This window comes from Syngnathoides biaculeatus, chromosome 17 (assembly GCF_019802595.1).
Source record: "Syngnathoides biaculeatus isolate LvHL_M chromosome 17, ASM1980259v1, whole genome shotgun sequence".
Lineage (NCBI taxonomy): Eukaryota > Metazoa > Chordata > Actinopteri > Syngnathiformes > Syngnathidae > Syngnathoides > Syngnathoides biaculeatus.
Genome location: NC_084656.1, coordinates 5,594,037 through 5,618,086, shown reverse-complemented (window position 1 = coordinate 5,618,086; position 24,050 = coordinate 5,594,037). Strand labels below are relative to the sequence as shown.

The 24,050-nt window shown below is 41.0% G+C and overlaps 1 protein-coding gene across 1 annotated transcript in view; it reads left to right on the top strand.

Annotated features, from left to right (window-relative positions):
- Positions 1–9,215: 9,215 nt before the first annotated feature.
- whrna (whirlin a) overlaps positions 9,216–24,050 on the top strand; it is a 182,720-nt gene continuing 167,885 nt past the window's right edge. The window contains exon 1 of the mRNA XM_061800985.1: positions 9,216–10,579. Coding sequence (XP_061656969.1) covers positions 9,836–10,579 — 744 coding nt within the window. The 5' untranslated portion in view covers positions 9,216–9,835. The remainder of the gene's footprint in view (positions 10,580–24,050) is intronic.

Genomic DNA, 24,050 nt, shown 5'->3' with positions numbered 1-24,050 from the left:
TGCTTCAAAGCCAAAAAAGCCAGAATAGAGACTGACATATCAACGCTTATTGAGAAGGCTGACAGGCTGTGTGAGGAGGCAGAAGAAAAGAGGAATCTGAGGTTTATCTGAGGCCAATGCACTCAGAGGCAGAGAAAAGGACAAGAGAGCCACTTTGGCACCTCTGCAGCAACAAATAGAGGAGGCACTGGGTAGGCTCAAGGAGCTAGAGTAGGGGTGCTGAAACAGACATCAGTCGAAGACATTTGTGTATATAGTTGCAATTGTAGTTAGAATCTGTTTTTCTGTAGACTGTTATGTGAAGACGTTGACAATTGGTCATATCAATGAGAACTACTACAAGGGGCGACAGGTGATCACTGTCACAGGTACTGAGATACTGGAACATTTGATGAACCAAGAACGGTTTATGGCACCATTGGGTGAGTCTTTTTTCATTACTCTTGATTTCCCACGATGGCCCTAAATTTTTTCATGTCAGCACTAAATTTTTTCCGTGTCAGCCCTAAATTTTTCGTGTCAGCCCCTAAGAATGCCCCTAAAAAGCCCTCAAATTTTTTGGTCAGACTGGGTCAACCCTGTGCATGGACATTAGGGACAGTGCATCTGGTTTGGCAGGCTTGTGTAGGGGTCCCCATCTTTAAGAAGGGGGACCACAGGGTGTGCTCCAACTACAGGGGGATCACAATCCTCAGCCTCACTGATAAAGTCTATTCAGGGATGCTGGAGAGGAGGGTCCATCAGGAAGTCAAATCTCAGATTCAGGAGGAGCAGTGGGGTTTTTGTCCTGGCAGTTCTACATGCTTGGGTGGGTCCTTGAAGGTGCACGGGAGTTCACCCAACCAGTCTACATGTGTTTTTGTGGACTTGGAGGTGCCCCTTGGAGAATCCTGTGGGAGGTCCTTAAAGAGTATGGGGTACAGAATCCTTTGAAAATGTTTAAATGCTGCTTCACCATGTTTGCTTTGGACTTTGCGTTCCACTATTGTACCTGAGTCTTTCGATCACAGAGCCCGACTGGATTTATATTCCATGAGCATTTTTTTCATGCATTCAGGAGCTAACCTATTTAGTGATTTATAGACCAGTACCAGAACTTTTGATTTATTCTAAAGCTGACTGGAAGCCAGTGTAAAGGCTTTAGAATTGGAGTAATATGTTGACCTTTTTGTTGCTGCAGCAATCTGAATGAGGTATAACTGTATATTGCTCTTTTTAAAGGGTCCAGTCAGAAGACCACTACAATAGTTAAGTCTACTTGAGATAAAAGTATGGATGACCTTCTCCTGGTTTTCTCGACACATAAACAGTAGGTTTTAAGTCAAACTACATGACAGCCTCTTCATCTTTTCCTTTCAGCTTGTCCCGTTAGGGGTCACCACACCGCATCATCTTTTTCCATGTAAGCCTATCTACTGCATCTTCCTGTCGAACACCAACTGCCCTCATGTCTTCCCTCACAACATCCATCAAGCTTCTCTTTGGTCTTCCTTTCATTCTTTTGGCTGGCAGCTCCATTCTCAGCACCCTTCTACCAATATACTCACTCTCTCGCCTCTGGACATGTCTAAACCATTCAGGTCTGCTCTCTCGAACCTTGTCTCCAAAGCATCCAGCTTTGGCTTCCCGCTAGTGAGCTCATTTCTAATCCTATTCAACCTCCTCACTCTTTTAGAGAACCTCAACATCTTGATTTCTGTCACCCCCAGCTTTGCTTCTTGTTGTCTGTTCAGTGCCACCATCTCTAATCCGTACATCATGGCGAGCCTCACCACTGTTTTATAAACTTTGCCCTTCATTCAAGAAGAGACTCTTCTGTCACATAACACATCAGACACCTTCTATTTGGCTGTTGCAACCCGCTTGGACCCAATTCTTCATTTCCTTACCACACTCACCATTGCTCTGGATTGTTGACCCCAAGTGTTTGAAGTCGTCCACCCTTTCTATCGCTTCTCCCTGGAGCCTCACTCTTCCCCCTCCACCCATCTTATTCACACACACATATTCTGTTTTACTTTTTTACATCTAAACTTTCCAGTGCATGCCTCTATCTTTCTAAATGTTCCTCCACCTGCTCCGTGCTTTCACTGCAGATAAAAATGTCATCTGCAAACATATGGTCCAAGGGGATTCCAGTCTAACTTCATCTGTTAGCCTATCCATGACCACTGCAAATAGGAAGGGGTTCTGAGCTGATCCCTGATGCAGTCCCTCCTCCACCTTAAATTCTTCTGTCACACCTATGGCACACCTCACCACTGCTGCTCTCATGCATGTCCTGTACTATTCTACCATATTTCTCTGCCACACCAGACTTCCTCATGCAGTACCACAGTTCCTCTCTTTTTCCTCTGTCATGGGCTTTCTCCAGATCCACAAAGACAGAATTTAGCTCTTTCCGACCTTCTCTGTACTTTCCCTCTAGCATCCTCAAGGCACCCTTGAAGACTTACACGCCACGTCAAACTACGACCAGACCAGGCAGGATTCTTTCAGAACCTCCACATCCTGGCCACTAGTTATTCCAGCACCTTCCATCAGGTAGGCACTACCAATCAAAGCAACTCAAACTTAGCAGGCATTCAAACAGTTTTTTCCCTTTTGCAAATAAGTCATTAAATTCTTGAGAAGCAAACCTACTTCCTTGAACCGTTGTTGGGACACAGTATTAGCATTAGTAAGTATATATTATAGACTATCGCACAATTCGTCACTTTAAACTACACCCTTTGCACGATTCTCATTGCACTGGTCTATAACGGTGAACTGCAAACGGGTAAGGTCACTCTGTATAAGCTTAACATCATATGAGGCGTTGGCGCACTCTAACTGCTATAAATGCTAGAAGACTCTGCATCTTTGCACAACTGTGACTTTTATAAGGAATAGTTCCCTATGTATTGAATGGTTATTGATCTTCATTCTTGTTTGTTTGTTTGTTCTTCGTCTCCGGACTCAACAAGAATGTCATCCCACGACTGCACCGACTGCCGAAAACAAATGCCTTCTGTGCTATTCCAGACTTGGCCATTAAAGTTGATTCTGATATATAGAAACAGAATACTAAAGTCTTGAGTGAACCTAAAGTTTGTTTGGCATGTGCTTTTTAAAATATAGTTCTAACTTTTGTTGTATCTAGAAACACACAATTGCTTCTGCAGTCCAAAACGCTGTGAAGTGGTAGTACAATACTTGTGATTGGTCGGTGACAAGTTGAGGGTGTACTCGGCGTCTCAACTGAAGATAAATGGGAGAGTATCTAGCACACCTGCGACCCCAGTGAGGGATACTGGTCCAGAAAATGGATGCATGGAATAGTAGTACAAGTTCAACAGAAATGTGGTTGCTTTAATTTTGTGGATGAAAGCATAAATGGTCTGTTCCTGGATTCCAAGGCTACGACTTGGGACATGCTTTTACGAAATGACAAGTACAAGTCCTCTGTATGCAATGGTCACAATACTGTTACAAGTGAGGAGGATAATAATGTGACAATTATGCTGCAACATATGATGGATCAAATAACATAACAACACAGATAACAACAGACAAAACTATTACATTGTGGATGACATGCACAGTTTACACACTGAGTGAGGACTCTGATGTTGGTAACAATAATGAAAACATTATCTACTGCTCATCACGCAACTGTCAGCAGTCTTCTTCAGTAATGACAACATGAAATTATTTTCGAGAAAATGGAGGTCCACAGCTGCATTTAATTTGGCAGAAAACACGCTGCTGTTTCTCTTGATTGGCAAAATTGCCATTTGTGTCTATTTATTAGCCACCATAAAATGCATTTAATAAAAACACCAAGAAAACATAAATATCTTGGAAAGGAAAAGAAAATAGAAAAAAAAACATGGTTACATTAACTGATAAGCCTCCTCCAAAATGTAGAGTATACACAGTGAAAATGCACTTGGCTTTATCTTGGCTGTCTGGGAGGCTGCCTTGCTTACAATTCTGCTGCGTCACTTCGGAGCTAGAGTGCAATAATGTGTGATTCCATTAAGGTCAGCCTTTAACCTTGATCGCTTCTCCTTTTGATCCTGTATGCGCCTGAGATTCACATGCAAAAATAACCGCCCCATCCCCCAACATCCCCCTTTTTGTTCATATGCATTACCCCTGAAAAGCATGGTGTAAATATTTCAAAAGAAAATAATTTGCTTGCTGGAACCAGATGCCTATCATGGCAGCCTTTAAAATATCATTACAAGTGTCATGGGAGTGGTCATGTCACTTGCGTGTGCACAGCTGGTCCTCACTTGCACCTCATTGGTAATAATTATACCATGGGTTTAAGCCTTGTGTGTATTCCACACTCATTCATTCGTTGCCAGTTCATTGTGTAAGTCTAGCGTGAGTTTACAAGCATCTTATGAGTGATTTTGCCTTGTTACCACATCCCAGCGTTCCAGTGCGACCACAGTCAAGTCTAGTCAAGTCTTGTTTTTCCATATTTTTGTATTGTAGTTAGCTGACCTCATTTTCATGTTTTTGGACTTTGCCTTCTGCCATGTGTGTTTGTGCCTTTGCCCTTCTTGGACTGCTTACTTGCTTACGACCTCTGCCTAGTTTTAACTTACTCGAGGTAAATATTTGGCCATCAGTTTGTGTAACCTCAAGATGAAGCGCACTTGGTTTCTGCAACAGGACAATCATCCAAAATGACCATCAAGTCAATGTCTGAATGGCTATAAAAAACAAAATGAAGGTTTTGGAGTGGCCTGGTCAAAATTCAGAATTTGGATAAGAAGTTGTGGCATGAACTTACACTTTTCACGCTTGAAAAGTTTCTAGTGTTGCTTAAAGGGCTACTGTCATTAAATGGATGATTTTTAGTATGCTATTCATGAAATAACGGCAGCCAATATGGGCTCATGCGTTTTTTCACCACAAAACATGTTTTTTGACGTATACAGCTTTTTGTAACTCCCGCCATGAAAATCCTCTCGAGGGATTTGTTTTCGAGAAGAAGCAGGAAGTGACGTAAAGGACAGTGGTGCCCCCAAGTGGACTTGTTTGTTTCCATTAGTTTTACCTCTGGGAAGGTAGCTTGTTGTTCCTTTGTGTTAGGCAAAATCCAGCCTTGTTGCATTGCTGTACATTGCTTGAACTCTCGGGAGAATGGATTTACCCTTCAGAAGGTTGCAAGAGACCCGGTTCGTAGTGAAAAATGGATTGCACGGGAGGACGAGAGCTTTGTGGGTTCCGAATGACAGGTTGGTGTGTATACAGCTACTAAAAAAAAAAAATAATAGTTTGGGGTGGACCACGTAATTGGTCTCTCATAACGTAACAAAACATCCGGGTGCGAAATATGTCAATGTGCGTGTCGGACGCCGTCGGGCTGCTGCGTCGCTTCCCCAGCGAAGGCTGCACTTCGGGCTCGCGGACAGTGGCGGCTCTGAAGAACCTAGCCGAGAATGCCTCACTCACCCGCGCGTGCGCAGTAAAGCGCCCTGGCTCGAAGGTGTTGTTCATCGCGTACTGTGGCGTCTATGAACAACCCCTTAAAATAGCACGGCTCGGCTCCATTATATGCCACCACGGCGCCGAAAATGAGCCACACCGGCTGAGGCGCCGCATTCGGAAGTCACAGCTTCTGCGAAGGTTCAGCGTCATGCTTTGCGGATGGCGGCAGCTCTGAAGAACCCAGTCAAGAATGCCTCACTCAGCCGCGTGCGCACAGTAAAGCGCCCCGGCTCGACGGGGTTCATCGCGTACTGCGGCGTCTATGAAGAACCCCCTAAAGCAACACGGCTCGCCTCCGTCATAAGCCACACCGGCCGGCTGCGATGAGCCCCCATGGCTTATCTCCGCCGCGGAAGTGAATCGGACGGGGATGCGGTTTGGCCGTGATCGCATATCATCTGAATATGACTCAAAACAATAGTGTAATAGTGACCCGAGGGCTCGAAACAATAGTGTATTATTGCCCCGGTAACTTCACTTGGTTGTGTGGTGTTCTCCTTTTCGAAAAGAGCTTCCATGTCAGAAGGGGCGTGTTCATCTCCCATAGTTAGGGTGCACCGCGTATTTTTATTGGCAAATGTCCGGGAGACGTCACGGACGGAAGATACAGCCAATATGGCGACCACTTGGATATCGTAGAATGACACTTATGCAACTTTGCGCATGGATGACACGCTCTCCGCTCACATTTATTTTTTCGTATAGACATTGAAGTGAATAATGTTATATGTATTTTTCATTACAATATCTATTTTAGAATGTTTATAGGGATGACACTTGGGCTTTAATCATACTAATTCCACAAAGAAGAGGCCCAAATATCTCCACAGAGATGTGGAAAAAAACTCATTGCTAATTATATGCAATGCTTGATTTCAGTTGTTGCTGCTCAGGGTGGCTCAAATATGTATTTGCTTTAGGGGGAAATTTATTTTGGAAACAAGTGCCGGTAGTTTCTTCTTTTTTTTTTTCAGAATATAAAATTAAATTAAAATGTGTATTTTGTGTTTACTTGGGTTCCCTTTGTTTTGATTATCTTAAACATTAAAGTGGGGATAAAAATATGCAACAATGAAAAATAAAAGAAAAGGGGTAAATATATTTTCACTGCACTTGTGCTGTTTTGCCAATTATTTTTTTGTGTCACTTTTTGATTGATTTTATGTTACGTGGTAAATACAGTATTACCCGTGAGACATTTTACCAGAGACTAAATTGTAAGTAGTTAAAGACCTTTGCTTCCTGGACTGACATAACACATTCTCACATGATTTGACCCAATTACTTAATACGAACCCCAGACATTGAATTCAATGTCTTCAATTAACATCTAATCCATACCCCTCAGATAGTTCAGCTTTCACTCTGAATATTTTCTCCAGTTTGTTGACTTTTTTTTTTCTTTTTTATCTGCCGCTCACACATTGAGTTAGCTTTTGGCTCCTTGGGACATTTTATATCGCACTTCTGCCTAAAGCATCACAGTGGTGATGAGTTCAGGTGCCTGGGTTATCAATCTGAAAACTGCTGCACTCAGCTATGGTTTGTAAAGATAACACAGATCTAAAAGGCATTGTTAATATAATGTGTTATGCTGTATGTGCAACAGCACATGTAGTCTTCATAAACCTGTCCCTGATGAATAGAATTATACCCCTGCCTCGTATAACTTCACGAGTTATCTACCATGTGGTATCATAAGCCACAGATATAGGCTGTAACTTGTGTAATTAACGCTTTGAGTGCTCTTTATTATACATGTGTCCTAATGCTGCGTCATCTATATATGAGTGTATATATGTGTGTGTGTGCATTTGTCCATGCTTGTGTGTTTATTTAACATTCTTCTATTACATCAACTTGATCATGAGTCAGAGAGGATATGATATTTGACTTTCTCTCTTGATCCTAGATCATATCCAAATTATGATATTATACTGGATCAGAAAATATACTGTAGTATGAAAAACAATGTCCATGAGGGAAGGAAAAGCAATAAAAAAAACCATAGGGGCAATTTAGTCACCAATCAATGTATGTTTTTGGAATGTGGGAGGAAACTGTAGTACCCAGAGAAAACCCACACTGGCACAGGGAGAACATGCCAACTCCAGACATGTGGGGCTGGGATTTGAACCCCATTCCTCAGAACTGTGAGGAAGACACTCTATTGAGTTGCGCCACTGTGCAACCTCAACCAAGGTGTAAATTTTATGAATTCTACAGTTTTTTACCACATACCATATGGTAAAAAGATTTAAAGGGCCTAAATTTTGGTTATAAAGACCTCAATAGCACAGTCTACTCTAACTCAAACTCTAGCAAAGACTTAGTGTAAACGTGTCGGTTTAAGTTTAAAAAAAAAAAAAAAAACAACACCTTGGTATTGTCATATGAGCGCCCAGCCCCCTCTGACAGTAAATAAGGTTAAGAAATCTGAATGGACTGATGTCTGTCCTCCTGGCAGAAAGATCTCTGGAATTTATAGAAGATCCACAACTTAAATTTTGATTCCATAAATTTACTAAGGCGCCATAGAGGCAATATTTCATCACAAATACGATAAAAAGTTTTTTTTTTGGGGCAATATATGTCCCCTTTAAATGATTATAGAATAATTAACTACAGTTTCCCCTGCATTGTGGGGTTTTGGTTGACGTTACACAGTTGATTATTGAATTCTGAGATGGAAAGTGCGTGCCTCCCAGCATGCATTGTATCATAAAATGTTGAACTGTTGCCGTAAAAGATGTTAATCCTGAATTTTCACCAACAATTATGGCTAATATAACATCTGTAACGTGTGTTTATGTTACCCATACTTTGTTAAATGTGTGTGATTTGACTTTTCATGAAACCTTGACTGTGGTTTGTGTGCGATAGAGAGAGATCCCATTTAGTTCAAGTGCACCAGATGAACACTTCGTGGTCTTTTACTAAATGATGTTTAGCAAATAACTGTAAAGAATTTACACAAAGGTCTCAGTATACAGTCATTTATGTTTCCATCATGGATTATTCATGGCTCCCCAGTGTTCAAATATTTCAGGTTAATCACAAAATGTGCGTATAACAACAGATAAATGCAAAAAAAAAAAAAAAAAAAAAAGATAAACTACAATAAAGAGAATGATCATTAAACATGTAATTTCAAAGTAGAAAAGCATTTACAGTCAATTACTGGCAACACTGTTACCAGTAAGTCAATGTAAAATACCCTATGAAATGTCATAACTGTTTTCGTCCCCACAGTATTTTGTTTACACGTGTCTGTACGTTAAGTAGGATATAAGCATTGTGTGAGTTTACCACCTCTGCCTAAAAGCAATAACAAAGCAATCTTTCACCAAGGTCCAGCATCAGACTTTTTTGTTTTGGTCCTGAATTTAAACAAGCAATTAACACAGATGCTTGAAATCTAGGTTTGTATGGTTCTCAAGAAGTGAGTTATTATTTTCTCCTAAAGATAAAAAATACAGTCAATGCATTCAACACACGTTGAAAATAACGGCAACGTGCATTGCGTAACGCTAATTATGAGGCTCAGACGGGAGCTAATATTAGACCCGGTTCTTCTAATCCAGAAGCCCTTTTTAGTTTAACCTGCTGCCGTCATGCGTGCGCTGTTGGCTATAAATAATCCAACGCGGCCATAAATGACGTCACTTCCTGAGAGGAGAGTCAAGACTCAGGAGCAGGCAAGCAGGCGGGCGTGCGGGCAGCTCTCCGTGCACTGACACCGACACACTCTCCAGCCGGTCGCTGTAGTAACGCGTGGGAAGCGGAGGCAGCGAGCTGCGGCTCGCTTGGACCGATAATTATACCACCACCAGCCCACACACTTTTTTTTTTTTTTTTTTTGCTTGGAAAATCATCAGAGATATTACCATCTTGACATTGTTTGAAATTATAGAACTACAAGAGGAGCATACCACAAAAGCGGGAACTTTTGGTTGCTTTTTTTTTTTACATCGAAAAAAGAAGCCACATTGCCCCTATCAAGTTTGTTCGATGCTTAATAGGTTTCTGTGTTGTCGGCGTGGAGGCGGACACCAGAGAAGAGGCTACTCGCTGGGCAGCTGACCTGTGGAAAACAAGACGGCGGCTAATGACACTAAGCTGCTACACTGGGGGGCGAACTTTGCGCAAGGGTGTCGCTTGGCTAGATTGTTAGGTCCGCTCATTCTCCTGGGAAGTGCAACTAATTTCGCGAACCCTTTTTCGGACTGCGCTATACTGACGTACCCGTTGCCCCCGCGATGCCGAGCGCCAGTCTAATCCTCCCGAGGCAGGAGCACATAACGCCTGCGCTCTAACGTGCAGCCAGTGTGGCGCCACGGCCGAGATGAGCACCACCGACCTGGAGCGCATGTCGCTCAGCTCCTCGGCCAACTCGGTGGCCTCGAGTGCGCGGACGCTCTCGGCCAACGTGAAAAAGCTTCACAACGCGCTCAACCTGCTGCTAAATGACTTCGAGAGGGAGCAGTTCATCCACTGCCTCAATGTCTACCACTCCAAGCGCAATGTCTACGACTTGGTACAGACGCTCAACGTCATCCTCAACGCACCCAGCAAACGGCAACTTCTTCCCATGCTGCGGCTCGTCATCCCCCGGTCTGACCAGCTCCTCTTCGAGCAATACACCTCGGAGGGCCTCTACCTGAAATCGGATTTAGTTGCCAGCAACGGCACCGCCGAGCCCCCGCCGGGCCACTTCACCAGCGCCAGCCCGACTCCCCCCGCTCACTCATCCCAAGAAAACCCGTCCGAGTTCCAGGTGGCGTTGCGCGGCTCACCGGATAGCTTCAGCACCAGCAGCGACGGGACAGCTCCCCTAGTTCCGCTACTAGGCAGGAACTTTATCCACGAGCCTCCGGGTGAGCTGCGGCATGTCACCATGAAGCGGCACAAGAGCAACGAGGGCCTGGGTTTCAGTATCCGTGGTGGGTCGGAGCACGGAGTGGGTATCTATGTCTCTCTGGTGGAACCAGGGAGCCTGGCGGAGAAAGAGGGTCTCCGGATCGGGGACCAAATCATGAAGGTCAACGATAAAGTCTTTGACAAAGTCTCCCATGCTGAAGCAGTTAAGGTAATTGCTTTTTTTTCAATCACATGGGCAACACCTGTAACTGCACATTTAGCTTGTAAACTGGGCCCAAATGAGCTAATCTCATATTTCTCCCGTTTTAAAATGTTCATAAATTGGCCCAGCAAGGCCAATTTGTTGAAGGTAATTAATTAGTCTGGGTGGCTGTTGATCCTCCCCAATGCAACTAGTATGTGTATGCTTGCGAGGATTTTTCTGTGGAGGGATGTGGGCTTAATGCCATCCATCCATCCATCCATCCATCCATCCATCCATCCATCCATCCATCCATCCATCCATTACATTGGTTGCTAATCAATCACTGGGGGACATACAAACAGCATTCACACTTTCACTGGAATGGGAACTGAAACCAAAATACATGTAGTAGGTCAGGTAAGTGTACCACCACTGCACCATCATTGAAAATAAAGTCCATGAAAATAAGATGAAACCACTTAGACGACTTGTCTATTACTCCATGAGCATGAAGAGAGCCCATTAGCAAATGAGGTGCTGAAAGATTGTGGGTGATTTGTGTACAGCACTGATTGATTTAAAAGGAGCCAATGTTAGTACCTTGGCTTTAGGTGTCCTGAATACTCAGCCTTTTTTTCTTTTCTTGGATGGTCATTTTACTGTCTTCTTCAACAACCAGTTGTCACTGTTATTGATTTCATGATTACACTGTTTTACATCCATTTAAACTCTTGGTGAATACTACCATGATATGGATTCTGTGCGTGTTATAAAGACCCAGGCTGGTTTGCTTTGATTTTCCATGAATTTTCTATTGAGCTTGTCCTCATTAAGTTACTGTTAAACTGGAGCCTATGCTATCTTAATTTGGGCAAGAAGCAGGATACACTGTGGGCTGGTCACCAGCCAATCACATTCACATCTACAATATTGGCAACATAGAGTCTTTCAATTAACCTATGATCCAATGTTTTTGCCAAGTGGGAGGAACCTAAAATAAAGTACCTGGGAAAGTAACTCCTCACAAGCACAGGGAGAACGTGCGAATGTGACACAGGAGAGAGAAACGAAATTTGAGCCCAGAACCTCTCGTCTATGAGTCAGACATGCTACACACTGGCCCTCTATGTTGCCATGTTTCATTTTTGTATGACACAATTACACTCGTATTTTGGATGATCCAAATACACCACAAGCCTTTTAAAAAATAAATAAAAAATGAATAAAACAACCCAAAAAACATTTTTTTCCCTTCTCTGTTCTTAGCACCTTGTGTCAATACTACAGGCTGGATTTGTTCTTTCTAGACATGGCGCAGAGAATAAATTTAACTTTCGAAATGTTGAAAACAGGCAATGAAGTCAAATCATTGTTTTATAGTTTTCAATGATGACCTCAGTGGGTCCCAGCACACCACCGCTGATTAGGAGGCACACACCTGGCTGACTAACTGCGGTATTTATAGGACCCAGGGGACGACTGGTCTTCGCCAGATCATCGAAACTCATGCCCCGTTCCTGCACTCCCGTATCTCTGATCGTAAACCCTTGTGTACCGACCTCCGTCTGTTCTCCGACGAACCCCGTAAGCCTGACGCCTTTGACACTCCTGCTATCTCTGATCGATCTCACATGTACTGACCCCTGCCTGCCCGCGGACCTATTCTCTATGCCCGACGTCCTGACTAACTCTGCTGCACTTGACTGTCTGCCTGATCCCCGACCTTGGAACCAATAAACACTTTTCCCAAACTTCGTCTGCGTCTCCGGAGTCTTGCATTTGGGTCCTCCTCCATCTAGATGGGTCGTGACAAAAAGTCTCCAATACCTTTATTTCAGTGAAAACTGTTCATCCATCAATTTTCTGAGCCGCTTATCCTCACAAGAGTCACAGGGGTGCTGGAGCCTATCCCACCAATTTTCGGGCAGGAGGCATGGTAAACCCTCAACTGGTTACCAGCCAATCACAGGGCACATAGAGACGAAAAACAGTCGCACTCACAATCATACCTAGGAGCAATTTACAGTCTCCAATTAATGCATGTTTTTGGAATGTGGAGGGAAACCGGAGTGCCCGTAGAAAACCCACGCAGGCACGGGGAGAACATGCAAACTCCATACAGACAGGGATTTCAATCCCGGACCTCAGAACTGTGAGGCCAATGCTACAATCAGTCGATCCACTGTGGCGCAAGTGAAAACTGTTTGGTCAATATTACACTAGGTTATTAATCAAAAAATATCTGCGGCATAAGATATGAGATTATTTAAAATGATTTACTGTATATTTCCACAGTAAAGTGGATCAAAGTGAATATAATTTAGCATATGTTTTTTCTGTCTGTCACTTGCGAAGCTTTTTCATACAGTATTTCATATGAATTTTTTTTGTAGGTACACATGCACAGTGTCTAAGAGCCAGTGCAAGCAGAGCGACAGATATTGTGCTTCACAAATATAATACACAGTTTTGATTAACAATTTATGAGACTCGGTACCTTAATATGTTTCATATTGTGGTTATAGTTTGTAATAATGGTGAGAATTGGGTGAGATAATTATGAGAGGTGCTTCTTACATTTCAATGACCGAGTAATGGTTTCTGTGCCTGCGGACCTGTGATAAAGCTGATTTTATACTGCCTAGTAATCACAGAATTGGTCGTGTATGTTATTTTATACCATTTTCTTAACATTTTTAAAATGATTTCTAATCAGTGAATGCAAGACAGTTTATTGCTGCAGCTGTAAATTTTCTCATTTGGAGTGAAAGAGGTCTCTCAAAAGTTTAATGTAACTCTCAGCAGTGTCTGAGACATTTCAGAGTTGGGAATGGAAAAAATAAAAGTTGAAAGCATGTTTCTATTAATTTTATTCAAGTCCTTTTTTCCACCAATCCCAGTCTTTGTGTTTGCTCACTGATTATGTAAAATGTATAAGCATTAAACATTCAACTCCTACATGTTGCTAACTTTACCCGCTACTGTCAGGGACTTCCTCTTTATTTCAGTACAGTATTTGCTTCACTGATACATATTTTACATCACAGTCACAACTGTGGTTTGCTCTATTGCTGTAAAGTGCATCATACAACCAACCATTGTTGTTTTCTCACTGCAGTTCTTTGTCTCACGAGGCCAGCAGCCAGTAACCTCATCATCTGGGTTTCTCCGTGTTCTTTGAAGACAGTGCTTTTTGTGGATGTCAAGTTTTAACCTCAAAGAAGATAATATACAATTCTATAAGAAATTATCCTTATTGTGGCATTTAACTAAATTCATGATCCTGACTGACCTGAAACAGGAAAGGTCGAGTTTGATTTGATTTCAGACAGTAAAACAAATAATGAAATATTTATGTCCAGTTGAAGCCAGAAGTTTACATACACTGTGCAAAAACACATTTCATATATGTAAACCCACTATATATATTTATGTATATTATTACTACTTTCTGTCTTGTTGGATATCCTACAATTTCTATAGAAGAGTTGTACACCTTTGAAAATTACAACCACAATAATAAATACATCCACCCATTTTCTGAGCCGCTTATTCTCACAATGGTCGGGGGAGTGCTGCAGCCTTTTCCAGCTATCATCGGGCAGGAGGCGGGGTACACCCTGAACTGGTTGCCAGACAATCACAGGGGACATAGAGACAAACAACAGTCGTACTCACAATCACACATCGGGGCAATTTAGAGTCTCCAGTTAATGTTGCATGTTTTTGGGATGTGGGAGGAAACCGGAGTGCACGGAGAAATCCCACGCAGGCACGGGCGGAACATACAAATGCCACACAGCCGGGGTCAGGATTGCAATCCTGGTCCTCAGAATTGTGAGGCCAACATGAGTTGCTCCACCGTGCCTCCCAATAGTAAATACATACTACTGTATATTGAAATAACATACACGAAAGAGATCCTTCTATTTTAACAGACAATATAGCAACTGATTATGATGACTTGAATGGAGCTTTGTGGATTTTAGCTCCTGGCTTGTTTGGCAGAGAAAATGTCACATTTGAATCAGGTGCTCACTGGATTTATTCCATTGGGACAATCAGTCTCCCCATCTTGGACTGAACTTCCATAGAACTTTATTACTAATATAATTGTATGTATTACCTACATTGACATTGATCCAAATCCCTTTTTTTCCTGGGTAAGATATCTCTCAGCTGTCAGTCATCACCCATTTATTCAGGCATTTGAAGACCCAAGTTCAGTATTCATAGACTCTACAGTATGTTGAAACAGCAACACCTCTTTGTTTATGCAGGAATTTATCTTTCACAACCTCAAGGACTATCCATCCATCCATAACATTTTCTGAGCCGCTTATCCTCACGACTGTCAGGGGAGTCCTGGAGCCTATCCCAGCTATCATTGAACAGGAAGCAGGGTACATCCTGAACTGGTTGTCAGCCACTCACAGGGCACATAGAGACACACAACAGTCACACTCACAATCACACTTAAGAGCAATTTAGAATCTCCAATTAACGCACATTTTGGGATATGAGAGGAAACTGGAATGCCTGGAGAAAACCCATGAAGGCATGGGGAAAACATGAAAACTTTGCAGAGGCAGGCCCGAGATTCGAACAATGGTCCTCAGAACTGTGAGCCCAGCACTCAACCCAGGTGCCCCACCGTGCCACCACCTCAAGGACTATATCAGTAAAACTCTTCTACAACTAAACAAGAGGGAGATAATGGACATTTGTAAATAAATGGACGGGGACAGTTGTTTGTCAAGCTGATTTAATAGTTCTGACCAGAATATTTCTTAGTTGCGCTGTCAAAATTAACAACTGTAAAGAGAACCACCTCTTAGTGTTCTTCATAAGTGATAATATTGTGCTTGTCATCACATTGACATGCTGTATACGCTGATTTGACACATCATGTGGTGTTTGTGAGACTATTTGGTGAAGTGATATTGAAGAAACAATACAACGAAAGTTAAAACAAGGCAAACAAACTAAATTGGTTAGGAAATTCACAATAAATTAGTCAATACAGACTATAATTATTGCTATTACTTATTTAGCATGAGATCGTGGAATTTTATCTTGATTGCACTCAGAGATTCTTGTTTTTGTGGTGATGACTAAAGGTATACGTAGCCATAATAACACAGTATACACTCACCCCTAAAAGATTTGATTATATTGGGTTAAGGCCAGGATTCTTCTTTTGACACTTATTTCCCATGATGAACTTAATTCTTATTTTGGCATTGTGCTTTGAGTCATTATTTCGCTGCACGATGAAGGCCTTTTCAGTCTGCTTGGTGACATCTTTCTTTAAATTGGCAGGTTTTATCTTGCTTTTTCATTTGGTACTGCTCTCACGTTATTCATAAATGAATATCAATGAGCCTGTCCTAGAACAAGGCATGCAAGCCCAAGCCATGACATTACAGACACTGAGTTTCACAGATGAGTTGATGTTTTGGAATTATGAGCAGATTCCCCCACACCCCTCTCAACCTTTACCATTTCCATCACTCTGGTAAAGGATGTGCCACAATTATTATTATTGTAACTATTGTTAGTGTAATTTTTGGTAAATTCTAGACTTGCATTTGTATTCTCCTTGCTAAAGATTGGTTTGCGTCTTCTGGTGTAAGCCTCTTTATTTACTTCAAGCTCATGACGTTTTGCATGAGCTTCACTCTTCCTCTAGACATTGTTGCTGTTGACATTAAGTAAGTTTCTTTCGGCTTGTCCCTTTCGGGTCGCCACAGCGTGTCATCTCAGAGGAACGCACATATATGTTTGACACAATTTTTATGCCGGCTGCCCTTCCTGACGCAACCCTTCTCATGGTGTGGAGGCCCCAGTGGGATATGAACCCACAACCCCTGGTTTACCAAACCAGTGCTCTAACTACTGATCTACAGGGCCTCCGCTGCTGCTGACATTAACTGATGTTATTTTTGGGGCTTCTTTACCCCTCAAAAATGTTTTCGTTCATCAACTTCTGCTTGATGTAGCCATTTGACTGCCTGTGTCTGATTAAGTAAACCAGTGGTTTATTATTTTTTTCAGGACATGCCAAATGGTTGTTTTGGCTATGGCAAGTATTTATATTTGGAGAATGCCCAGGATTGTTTTAACATCTTCTGTCAGCACCACAGTTGTTTATTTTTGCTCATGCTCAACTTCCTTGTTTTTTTGAGTTGGTTGCACTACTATTATAAATTTAGTTGACATCAGTGGTCCCCAACCGCTGTCTGTGGACTGTTATTGGGGAGTGGCCATCTGGTATCGGCCCACACAGATAGGTTTGGAGTTTTTTTTTTTTTTCTTAGCGGAACAGCAGACAGAGCACCATGAAGCCCGGATTGTCGTGGACACTGTCACTTCGTCGATTATTTAACTTCCCAATTAGTGTAAATGCAGCCATTTGTATTTGATATGAAATACTTGCTTTTTTTTGTTTACAATTGAGGTTTTCTTGCTACTATGTCTCTGTAAGGTTGCTACTGAGTGTCATCACATCACTTGCATGTGGATTACATTCCTTTGGATTACAACTGTGCAAATTTAAATAATTAAGAAGTTTATTGAACATCTTTTTTTTTTGTTGACTGTGAAGTAGGCCTGTCACCATAATTACTATATTGACTCATTGTTCGATAAACAAAATGAACACAATAGTTGTTTGATGAATTGTTGTGGTTATGCGAGTTTGAGGGCTAACTCATTAGCTGCTAGTGGGTCCTGGGAACACCATTGGACTAGTTTTGGCTCCATTCAGTACTTCACAGCCTTGCTTTAGGTGCAGCAGGTAACACAAAAGATACATTTAAAAGCAAGTTAAGTCCAAATTATATTTTCTATCCTGCAAGCTAACAAGCTAGTTAGCTAACAGCTCATTCCACTGTGATGACATTGTGTAAAACATCAGCTCTTTTCTCTGAGTTGTTGCGTGTTTATTAAGCATAACCTTATTGACACGTTATTCAGACAGCAGTTGAATACCGTAAATTTGATTGACAGCTCTAGGGCTCGTCTCTTGTGCCTTCGAAAGACCAACCACATAGTCCTGCAGCTCAAAGTTGGGCCTTTTTTTTCATGATTTCAGAGGCATAAAAAATAACAATGATATTATTGCTTGTCATGATAGTTTATTGGGAGGAAAATATATTGTCCTAAAATAAATGAGAGTAATGCCACTAAGTTTATAGAGATTGCTGTTAATGCCGAGACAGTTGATGAAATTTTGGGCAATTTCACCTCGAAAATCACAAATGCTATGAATGCTGTCACTCGTATTAAAACTAAGACCATCCTGAGGCGACCTAGAACACCATGGAGGAGCACAATGAAGATCAAGAGCTCTAAATCAGAGTGTAAGAAAGCAGAATGCAAGTGGAGAAAAACAAAAATCCAAATTAGATTTTTTTTTTTTTATAAGAGGCTTAATGGTAGCTACTTTAAGAGTTTCAGGAAACTTTCCAGACTAATATGAGGAATTGATTATTTGTCGCAAATCAGCTAGCACGGATTTTGCACTAGCTTTGAAAAAGTCAGATGGTATTGAGTCAAGACAGCTTGTTAATGGTTTCAGCTACTGAAGTGTTTTCTCTTCAGTTTTTTGGTCAACTATCAAATTCTGACATGGTAATATATTTTTCCCTATAAAATATTAGCTAAATACAATATGTTAAAACGCGCACTGAATCTGTATCTGATAGCCACAGTCCCTCAAGTACCATAGCATAAAATAAACTATTACACAATATGCATTTAGGACATGTGTAATTAATGGCATGTTTTGTCCTGGCTGTGACTTTCTAGTCACTGTCCTGATTTCCATGTTCTTTCCTAAGTGATGCTGGCTGATACAACTCTTCAGTGAACAGAGTGCTTTCACTGTGGGATTGTGTTTAGATACTCATAGACATCCACTTTCTTTCCTCAAACGCATAAAGGGGTTTTGCTCAATCTGGGTAGGCAGAGAAAAACTATTTTAGTCTCTTAGGCGTTTAATCACCACTGAGGGCTGACAAGATTGAATGCTGGTTTGAGGTTTTGATAGCTGTACAGGGAGTAGACAAAGTGAAGAAAAAAAGATGAAGCTTTGTGGCAATATATAAAGCAACTCTTCTGTATATGTTGTCATTTAGAATAACAGATTTTATATCTGTCGGTTAGCAGACTGGCTTCTGAAAATAATTACAGTCAAGACACAACCTTAGGTTCATATCAATTCAGCTGGGCTACACTGACCGTTTACGCAGACATACTGCATCCATACAAGCTGACTGTGCAGACATTCAAGTATGTGAGTAGTACACGCACAATATGTCAGATTTGGGCTGATGTGATGACATGTGGTCTGTGGTTGCGAATCCCATTGGACACTGCAAGATACAAAAAAAAAAGAAAAAAAAGTCAAGGTTCATGATAGTGATATGTACATTTGAAGAGCTCGTTTCCAAAATACTAAAAGTCCATATTGACAATTCTGAGAAAAATTTACATTTGCCCAGATCTTCAAAGTTTACAAGCTTTATCCCATGAAAACAATTATTTGGCTTAGATTGAACAAGTTCAGCACAAAATAAGTCTGTACACAATTTTCTGCATGTCAAATACTTTTTTTTTAAAATGAGTTTTTAATCTCCTTTTAGAGCTCTTCATCTATTTAGTGTGTACCGTATGTACACTATACTGCCAAAAATATTGACTCACCTCCCTTGGCTCACATACAGTAAGAATTTAAGTGGCATCCCATTCCCAATCCTTATAAGGGTTCAATATGACATTAGTCCTCCCTTTGCAGCTATAACAGCTTCAACTCTTCTGGGAAGGCTCTCCATAGCGTATGGGAATGTGTTTATTGAAATTGTTTTGCCATTCTTCCAGAAGGGCATTTGTGAGGTCACACATTGATGTTGGACGAGAACGCCTGGCTGTCAGTCTCCACTCTAATGCCCCCCAAAGGTCTAATATCAGGTTGAGGTCAAGTTTATCCACACCAAGACACTCACTCATCCATGTCATATGGACATTGCTTTGTGCACCAGTGCACAGCCATGTTAGAAAGTCAAAGTCGGGAGCATGGAATTTTTCAAATATTGTTTCCTTAGTTCCAGTGAAAGGAGAGCTGAAGAGTTCAACATACCAAGAACCTTTGTATAAGTCATTGCTGTAGATCTCGCAGCGATAGTCATTTGCCTTGGGGCTGGCCAGTCCCCCCATCAAAATGCCTTGGTCAGAGGCAAGACAGTTACTTATTTTGGTCTTCTCCTGGTCTGTCTCTAATCATGCTCTTACAGTCAACCCTGAGATCCCACTTTTGACACCAACTTTGGTTTGGAATTAAATCAGGAAACAATTTCGTCTTTTGTCAATTTAATGAAATATTAATAAGGAAAGAGACAGACAGAAAACTTTTATTTTTTTCAGTCCTCTTTCTGACTCTAAGAAACATGATTCTATAATTGCTATATACAACTGCCTCAACAGCTCCTGGTGTAGCCCGTGGTTTCTCAGAAGCCACAGGACGTATATACTCTGCTGGGTCTTTTTGAGGATGGAGTTGATGTTGGTCTCCGACTTCACGTCTTGAGAGTATGTACCGTAATTTCCTACGTCCTGAAGTATAATGTGCACCCCCAAAGTTGACCTAAAAAATCAGGAGAACCCTTCAACCAATGTACAATGCACACCCCCATTTTTGCTGCTTGCCATATCTCAAAATATTGGCACTCATCTGTATTTATATTTTGTTAGATTTTTACTTGAATTGTTTTTCAAAAAACTCTCTGTACAACAATCATTAATAATAATCATTGTGCACGTGCTGATGTAGCCATAATATCATCTCAGGACAGGCCACAGGACACGCTTGTCCTGGTCCCTGTAATTGTCAGAAGAGAATCCCTCAACCAACTAACATAAATGCTCAATGATGGCATAACATATTAATACTGTTGATAACACATAATATAGTTTAAAATAAATATTTAACACTGTTTGACTTAAACATTTTTGCATAAAATATTTGTGCGTAAAATGTTTGTGCGTAGTGCAGTTTATCCTCTACATTACACATCCTTGGCCAAGACTTCAAAAGCAACATCTGGCTCATCTCCAATCTAAAAAATACCCATCGTAGCTACCTTTGGTGACTTGGTCCATTTCTGGTGCCTCCTGAATTCATGAACAGTGATCCTATTTTGCTCTCACAGCATGTCATCCTCTGTGCTATCCATGGCGTTTGTGGGGAAATGTTTTTTTTTAATCCCAGGACTTTTGGTTCCGCAGCACAGCCTCTCGCCCACCTAATGCCATAGCTTTCCTATGGCATCAGGTGGCTATCAAAACAACGTGAGCGCAAACTACGTAGAAATGAGTGTAATGGTGACATTTAAAAAAAAGCGACCACTTCAATTGTGTACGCTCTCCCGTTTTTTTGTTTTTTTTTTTTAATGTGCTCATGACGTTCGTATTACGTAGTTTGAGCTCACGTTATTTTTATACCCACCCGAAGCCATTGAGGCGAGGTATAGTTGTCTCGGACTGCGGCGCTACTACCAGGTTGGCGGCATCATCGGCACGAGTGATGACATTTCTTTTAAAAGCAGCTGCACAACTCGCCATTGTAGTCAACATTTTTTGTCTTGGTTTAAGTTAAAACAAACTCACGGGCAGTCGTTTCTGATCTTTGGTCCAGTAGCAACAAACATGCTACACTAACGATCGTAAAATGCAAGCTCCCCGAGGAGGTCATAGAGTTCAGGTTGGGGGCGCACATTACCGTAATAAATATCATATCGAAACATGTATGTACACATTTTTTTTAACCACTCTATGTATCTGTGTACAACTACACAATGTGATTGTATTTTTTATTTTTCACCCATTTCTAAATATAATGCACTCCATTAACTTTTTGAAAATATTTTGGGAAAATTTGCGCATTATTTTTGAGAAATTACGGTAATTCCCAGGAACTTGAATATCTCTACAGTTGACACAGAGCAAATGGAGAGTGTGAGGGCCAGCTGTGTCTCAGGATGATGTCGTGGATGTGGTGTCCCCCAGCTTCCCCTGCTTTGTCCTGGCAGCCGGGTAGCTCTAAATCCAGTGGCAGATGTTGGATGAGACGGTGTGCGAGATGAGGTGGGTCTGGGGTGGTAAAATGTCAGTTTTAAATTTACAGTAGAAGCTGTTTAAGTCGTCAGCTTGTCCTTTATTGTTTTCTGCATGCAAAAAAATGAATTGTTGTAGTACTCTGTGGAGTGCTTGAGGTTTTCATAGACTGATGGAACACATTGCTCATTCTTTAGATGTACCCAGGCCACACTCATTTTTTATATCTGGCATATTATTTACTACGGCCGTTGCTTTTCTTAACCTTGGGTTTGTCTTTTTCTGGCATGAATTGTTGGGGTTTTGATATATAAGATCATGAAATGACAGTCTGAAATGGTGAGGTAGAAAATGAGCATGACATTGTGAAAATGGTGTTAATGCTTTCTTATCAGTAAGTGTATGTCAGTAAATGAAGATTGATTGAGGAGAGTTGCCCTGACCTCAGACAGGTTTAATGGATAAATTGAGTTTGTTGGATATTTTCCATCCTAATCATCATCTAATTAAGAGACTGAAGATTGTGTGCTTTGAATGCAAATGATAATTTGAAATGTTCATTGTTCCAATAGTCTAGTCTGTTACTCTTCTAATATCACACATGCCAAATGCACGCGATAGTGAGTGCTAAGGTAAGGAAGAAGAGATGCATAATAAGTTAAAAAAAAACTCCTTATGCAAAATTGTTCACATTGTCTCCTGTAGAACACTGTGTACAACTCCTTCACTCTTGCACTGATAATATAATTGACTCCTACCTGTGCTTACCAAGGACCAACAGACAACACCTTAGTCTTCTGTCCCTTTTTCTTTCTGCTTAAATTAGGTTTACATCTGTTAAAATTCCTCTCAAATACTACTAATGTATCGATCTATTTGCCTAGTGTAGCTACATAGCTAACACACTACCACCCCACCCCAGCCATACATGCATCTATTATTTACCCTACATGCAAAAATGTGGAAGTCACTGGAAAAAATGCCCTCATCATGATCAGAGGTGGGTAGTAACACGGTACAGTTACTTTGTGACATTTATTCAAATAAAATGCGTGATGAATTGTACTTTTTGCTTTTATTTGAGTGGTTATGTGAAGAGGAATTAATGATTTTACTTCATTACAATGATCAACAACACTCGCTACTTTTATTTCTGCATTAGTGCATCCACAATGTATTTTTATACATCTTCAACTTCTGCATAGGGTGTCTTATGGCTCCAATTCACCAATCAGACGGCACAAGGCAGTCATGACAAAACAATAACCCTTTGTGAGCCAATCAAATGAGAACCCCCCCCCCACACACACACGCGCGCGCACACACGTAATCAATAAATCTGCTCAGCAAACAACTTTTTCACTGAGCCAGTTAGGTAAATAAAGCAAATAGTTTCTGTAGGGCCCAATCCATGTGCTGTTGATTTTTGGGTTGTCTAAAATTGAAAGTAGCAGCTGTGTGTATATTCTAGGCTTTACACCAATTTTATCGGCCTGATCGGATCGACCAATAATTGGGACTCTTTTTGCTGTTCGGCTGATCGGTTTTGATGTCATGATTCGCTGATGGAATATGTCACATTATTGATCAGCTCCTAGAAAGACATTTAGTCCTTGTTGCCCTCTTGCACAGTATATCTGAATCCAAAAGCAATTTATTTTTTAGTAGTATTTATACAGTTTGTTCATGTCTTTTGAAATAGAATTGTAAATATGTGACAGCCAATAAAGACAGCTGTGAGACAACACGTAATGGGCGCATCAGACAAAAGATGACGACACGAGTGGATCGCGCTGACTGTATTAGAAAAATAGGGGGAAAAATGTATTGGTGATCTTTCTTTCTTTCTTTCTTTCTTTCTTCTTTCTTTCTTTCTTTCTTTCTTTCTTTCTTTCATACTGCTTATGCTCACAAGGTTGAAGTGGAACCTTTTGCAGCTAACTTTAGATAGATAGATAGATAGATAGATAGATAGATAGATAGATAGATAGATAGATAGATAGATAGATAGATAGATAGATAGATAGATAGATAGATAGATAGATAGATAGATAGATAGATAGATAGATAGATAGATAGATAGATAGATAGATAGATAGATAGATAGATAGATAGATAGATAGATAGATAGATAGATAGATAGATAGATAGATAGATAGATAGATAGATAGATAGAGGCATCCCTTGGGGGAAATTGGTTATACTAGCAATGTTTGTGTTACCTTTCACAATGACCCAAAGATTCATTCTTTCTCATGATTTTCTTTTTTTTTTGGCTCATGAGTAAACTCATGTAGAAAATCATGCACAAATTAAGGTGTACACAACCACACATGTAATTATGATACATGATGTTGATATGTAGTGTCACCATGGACAG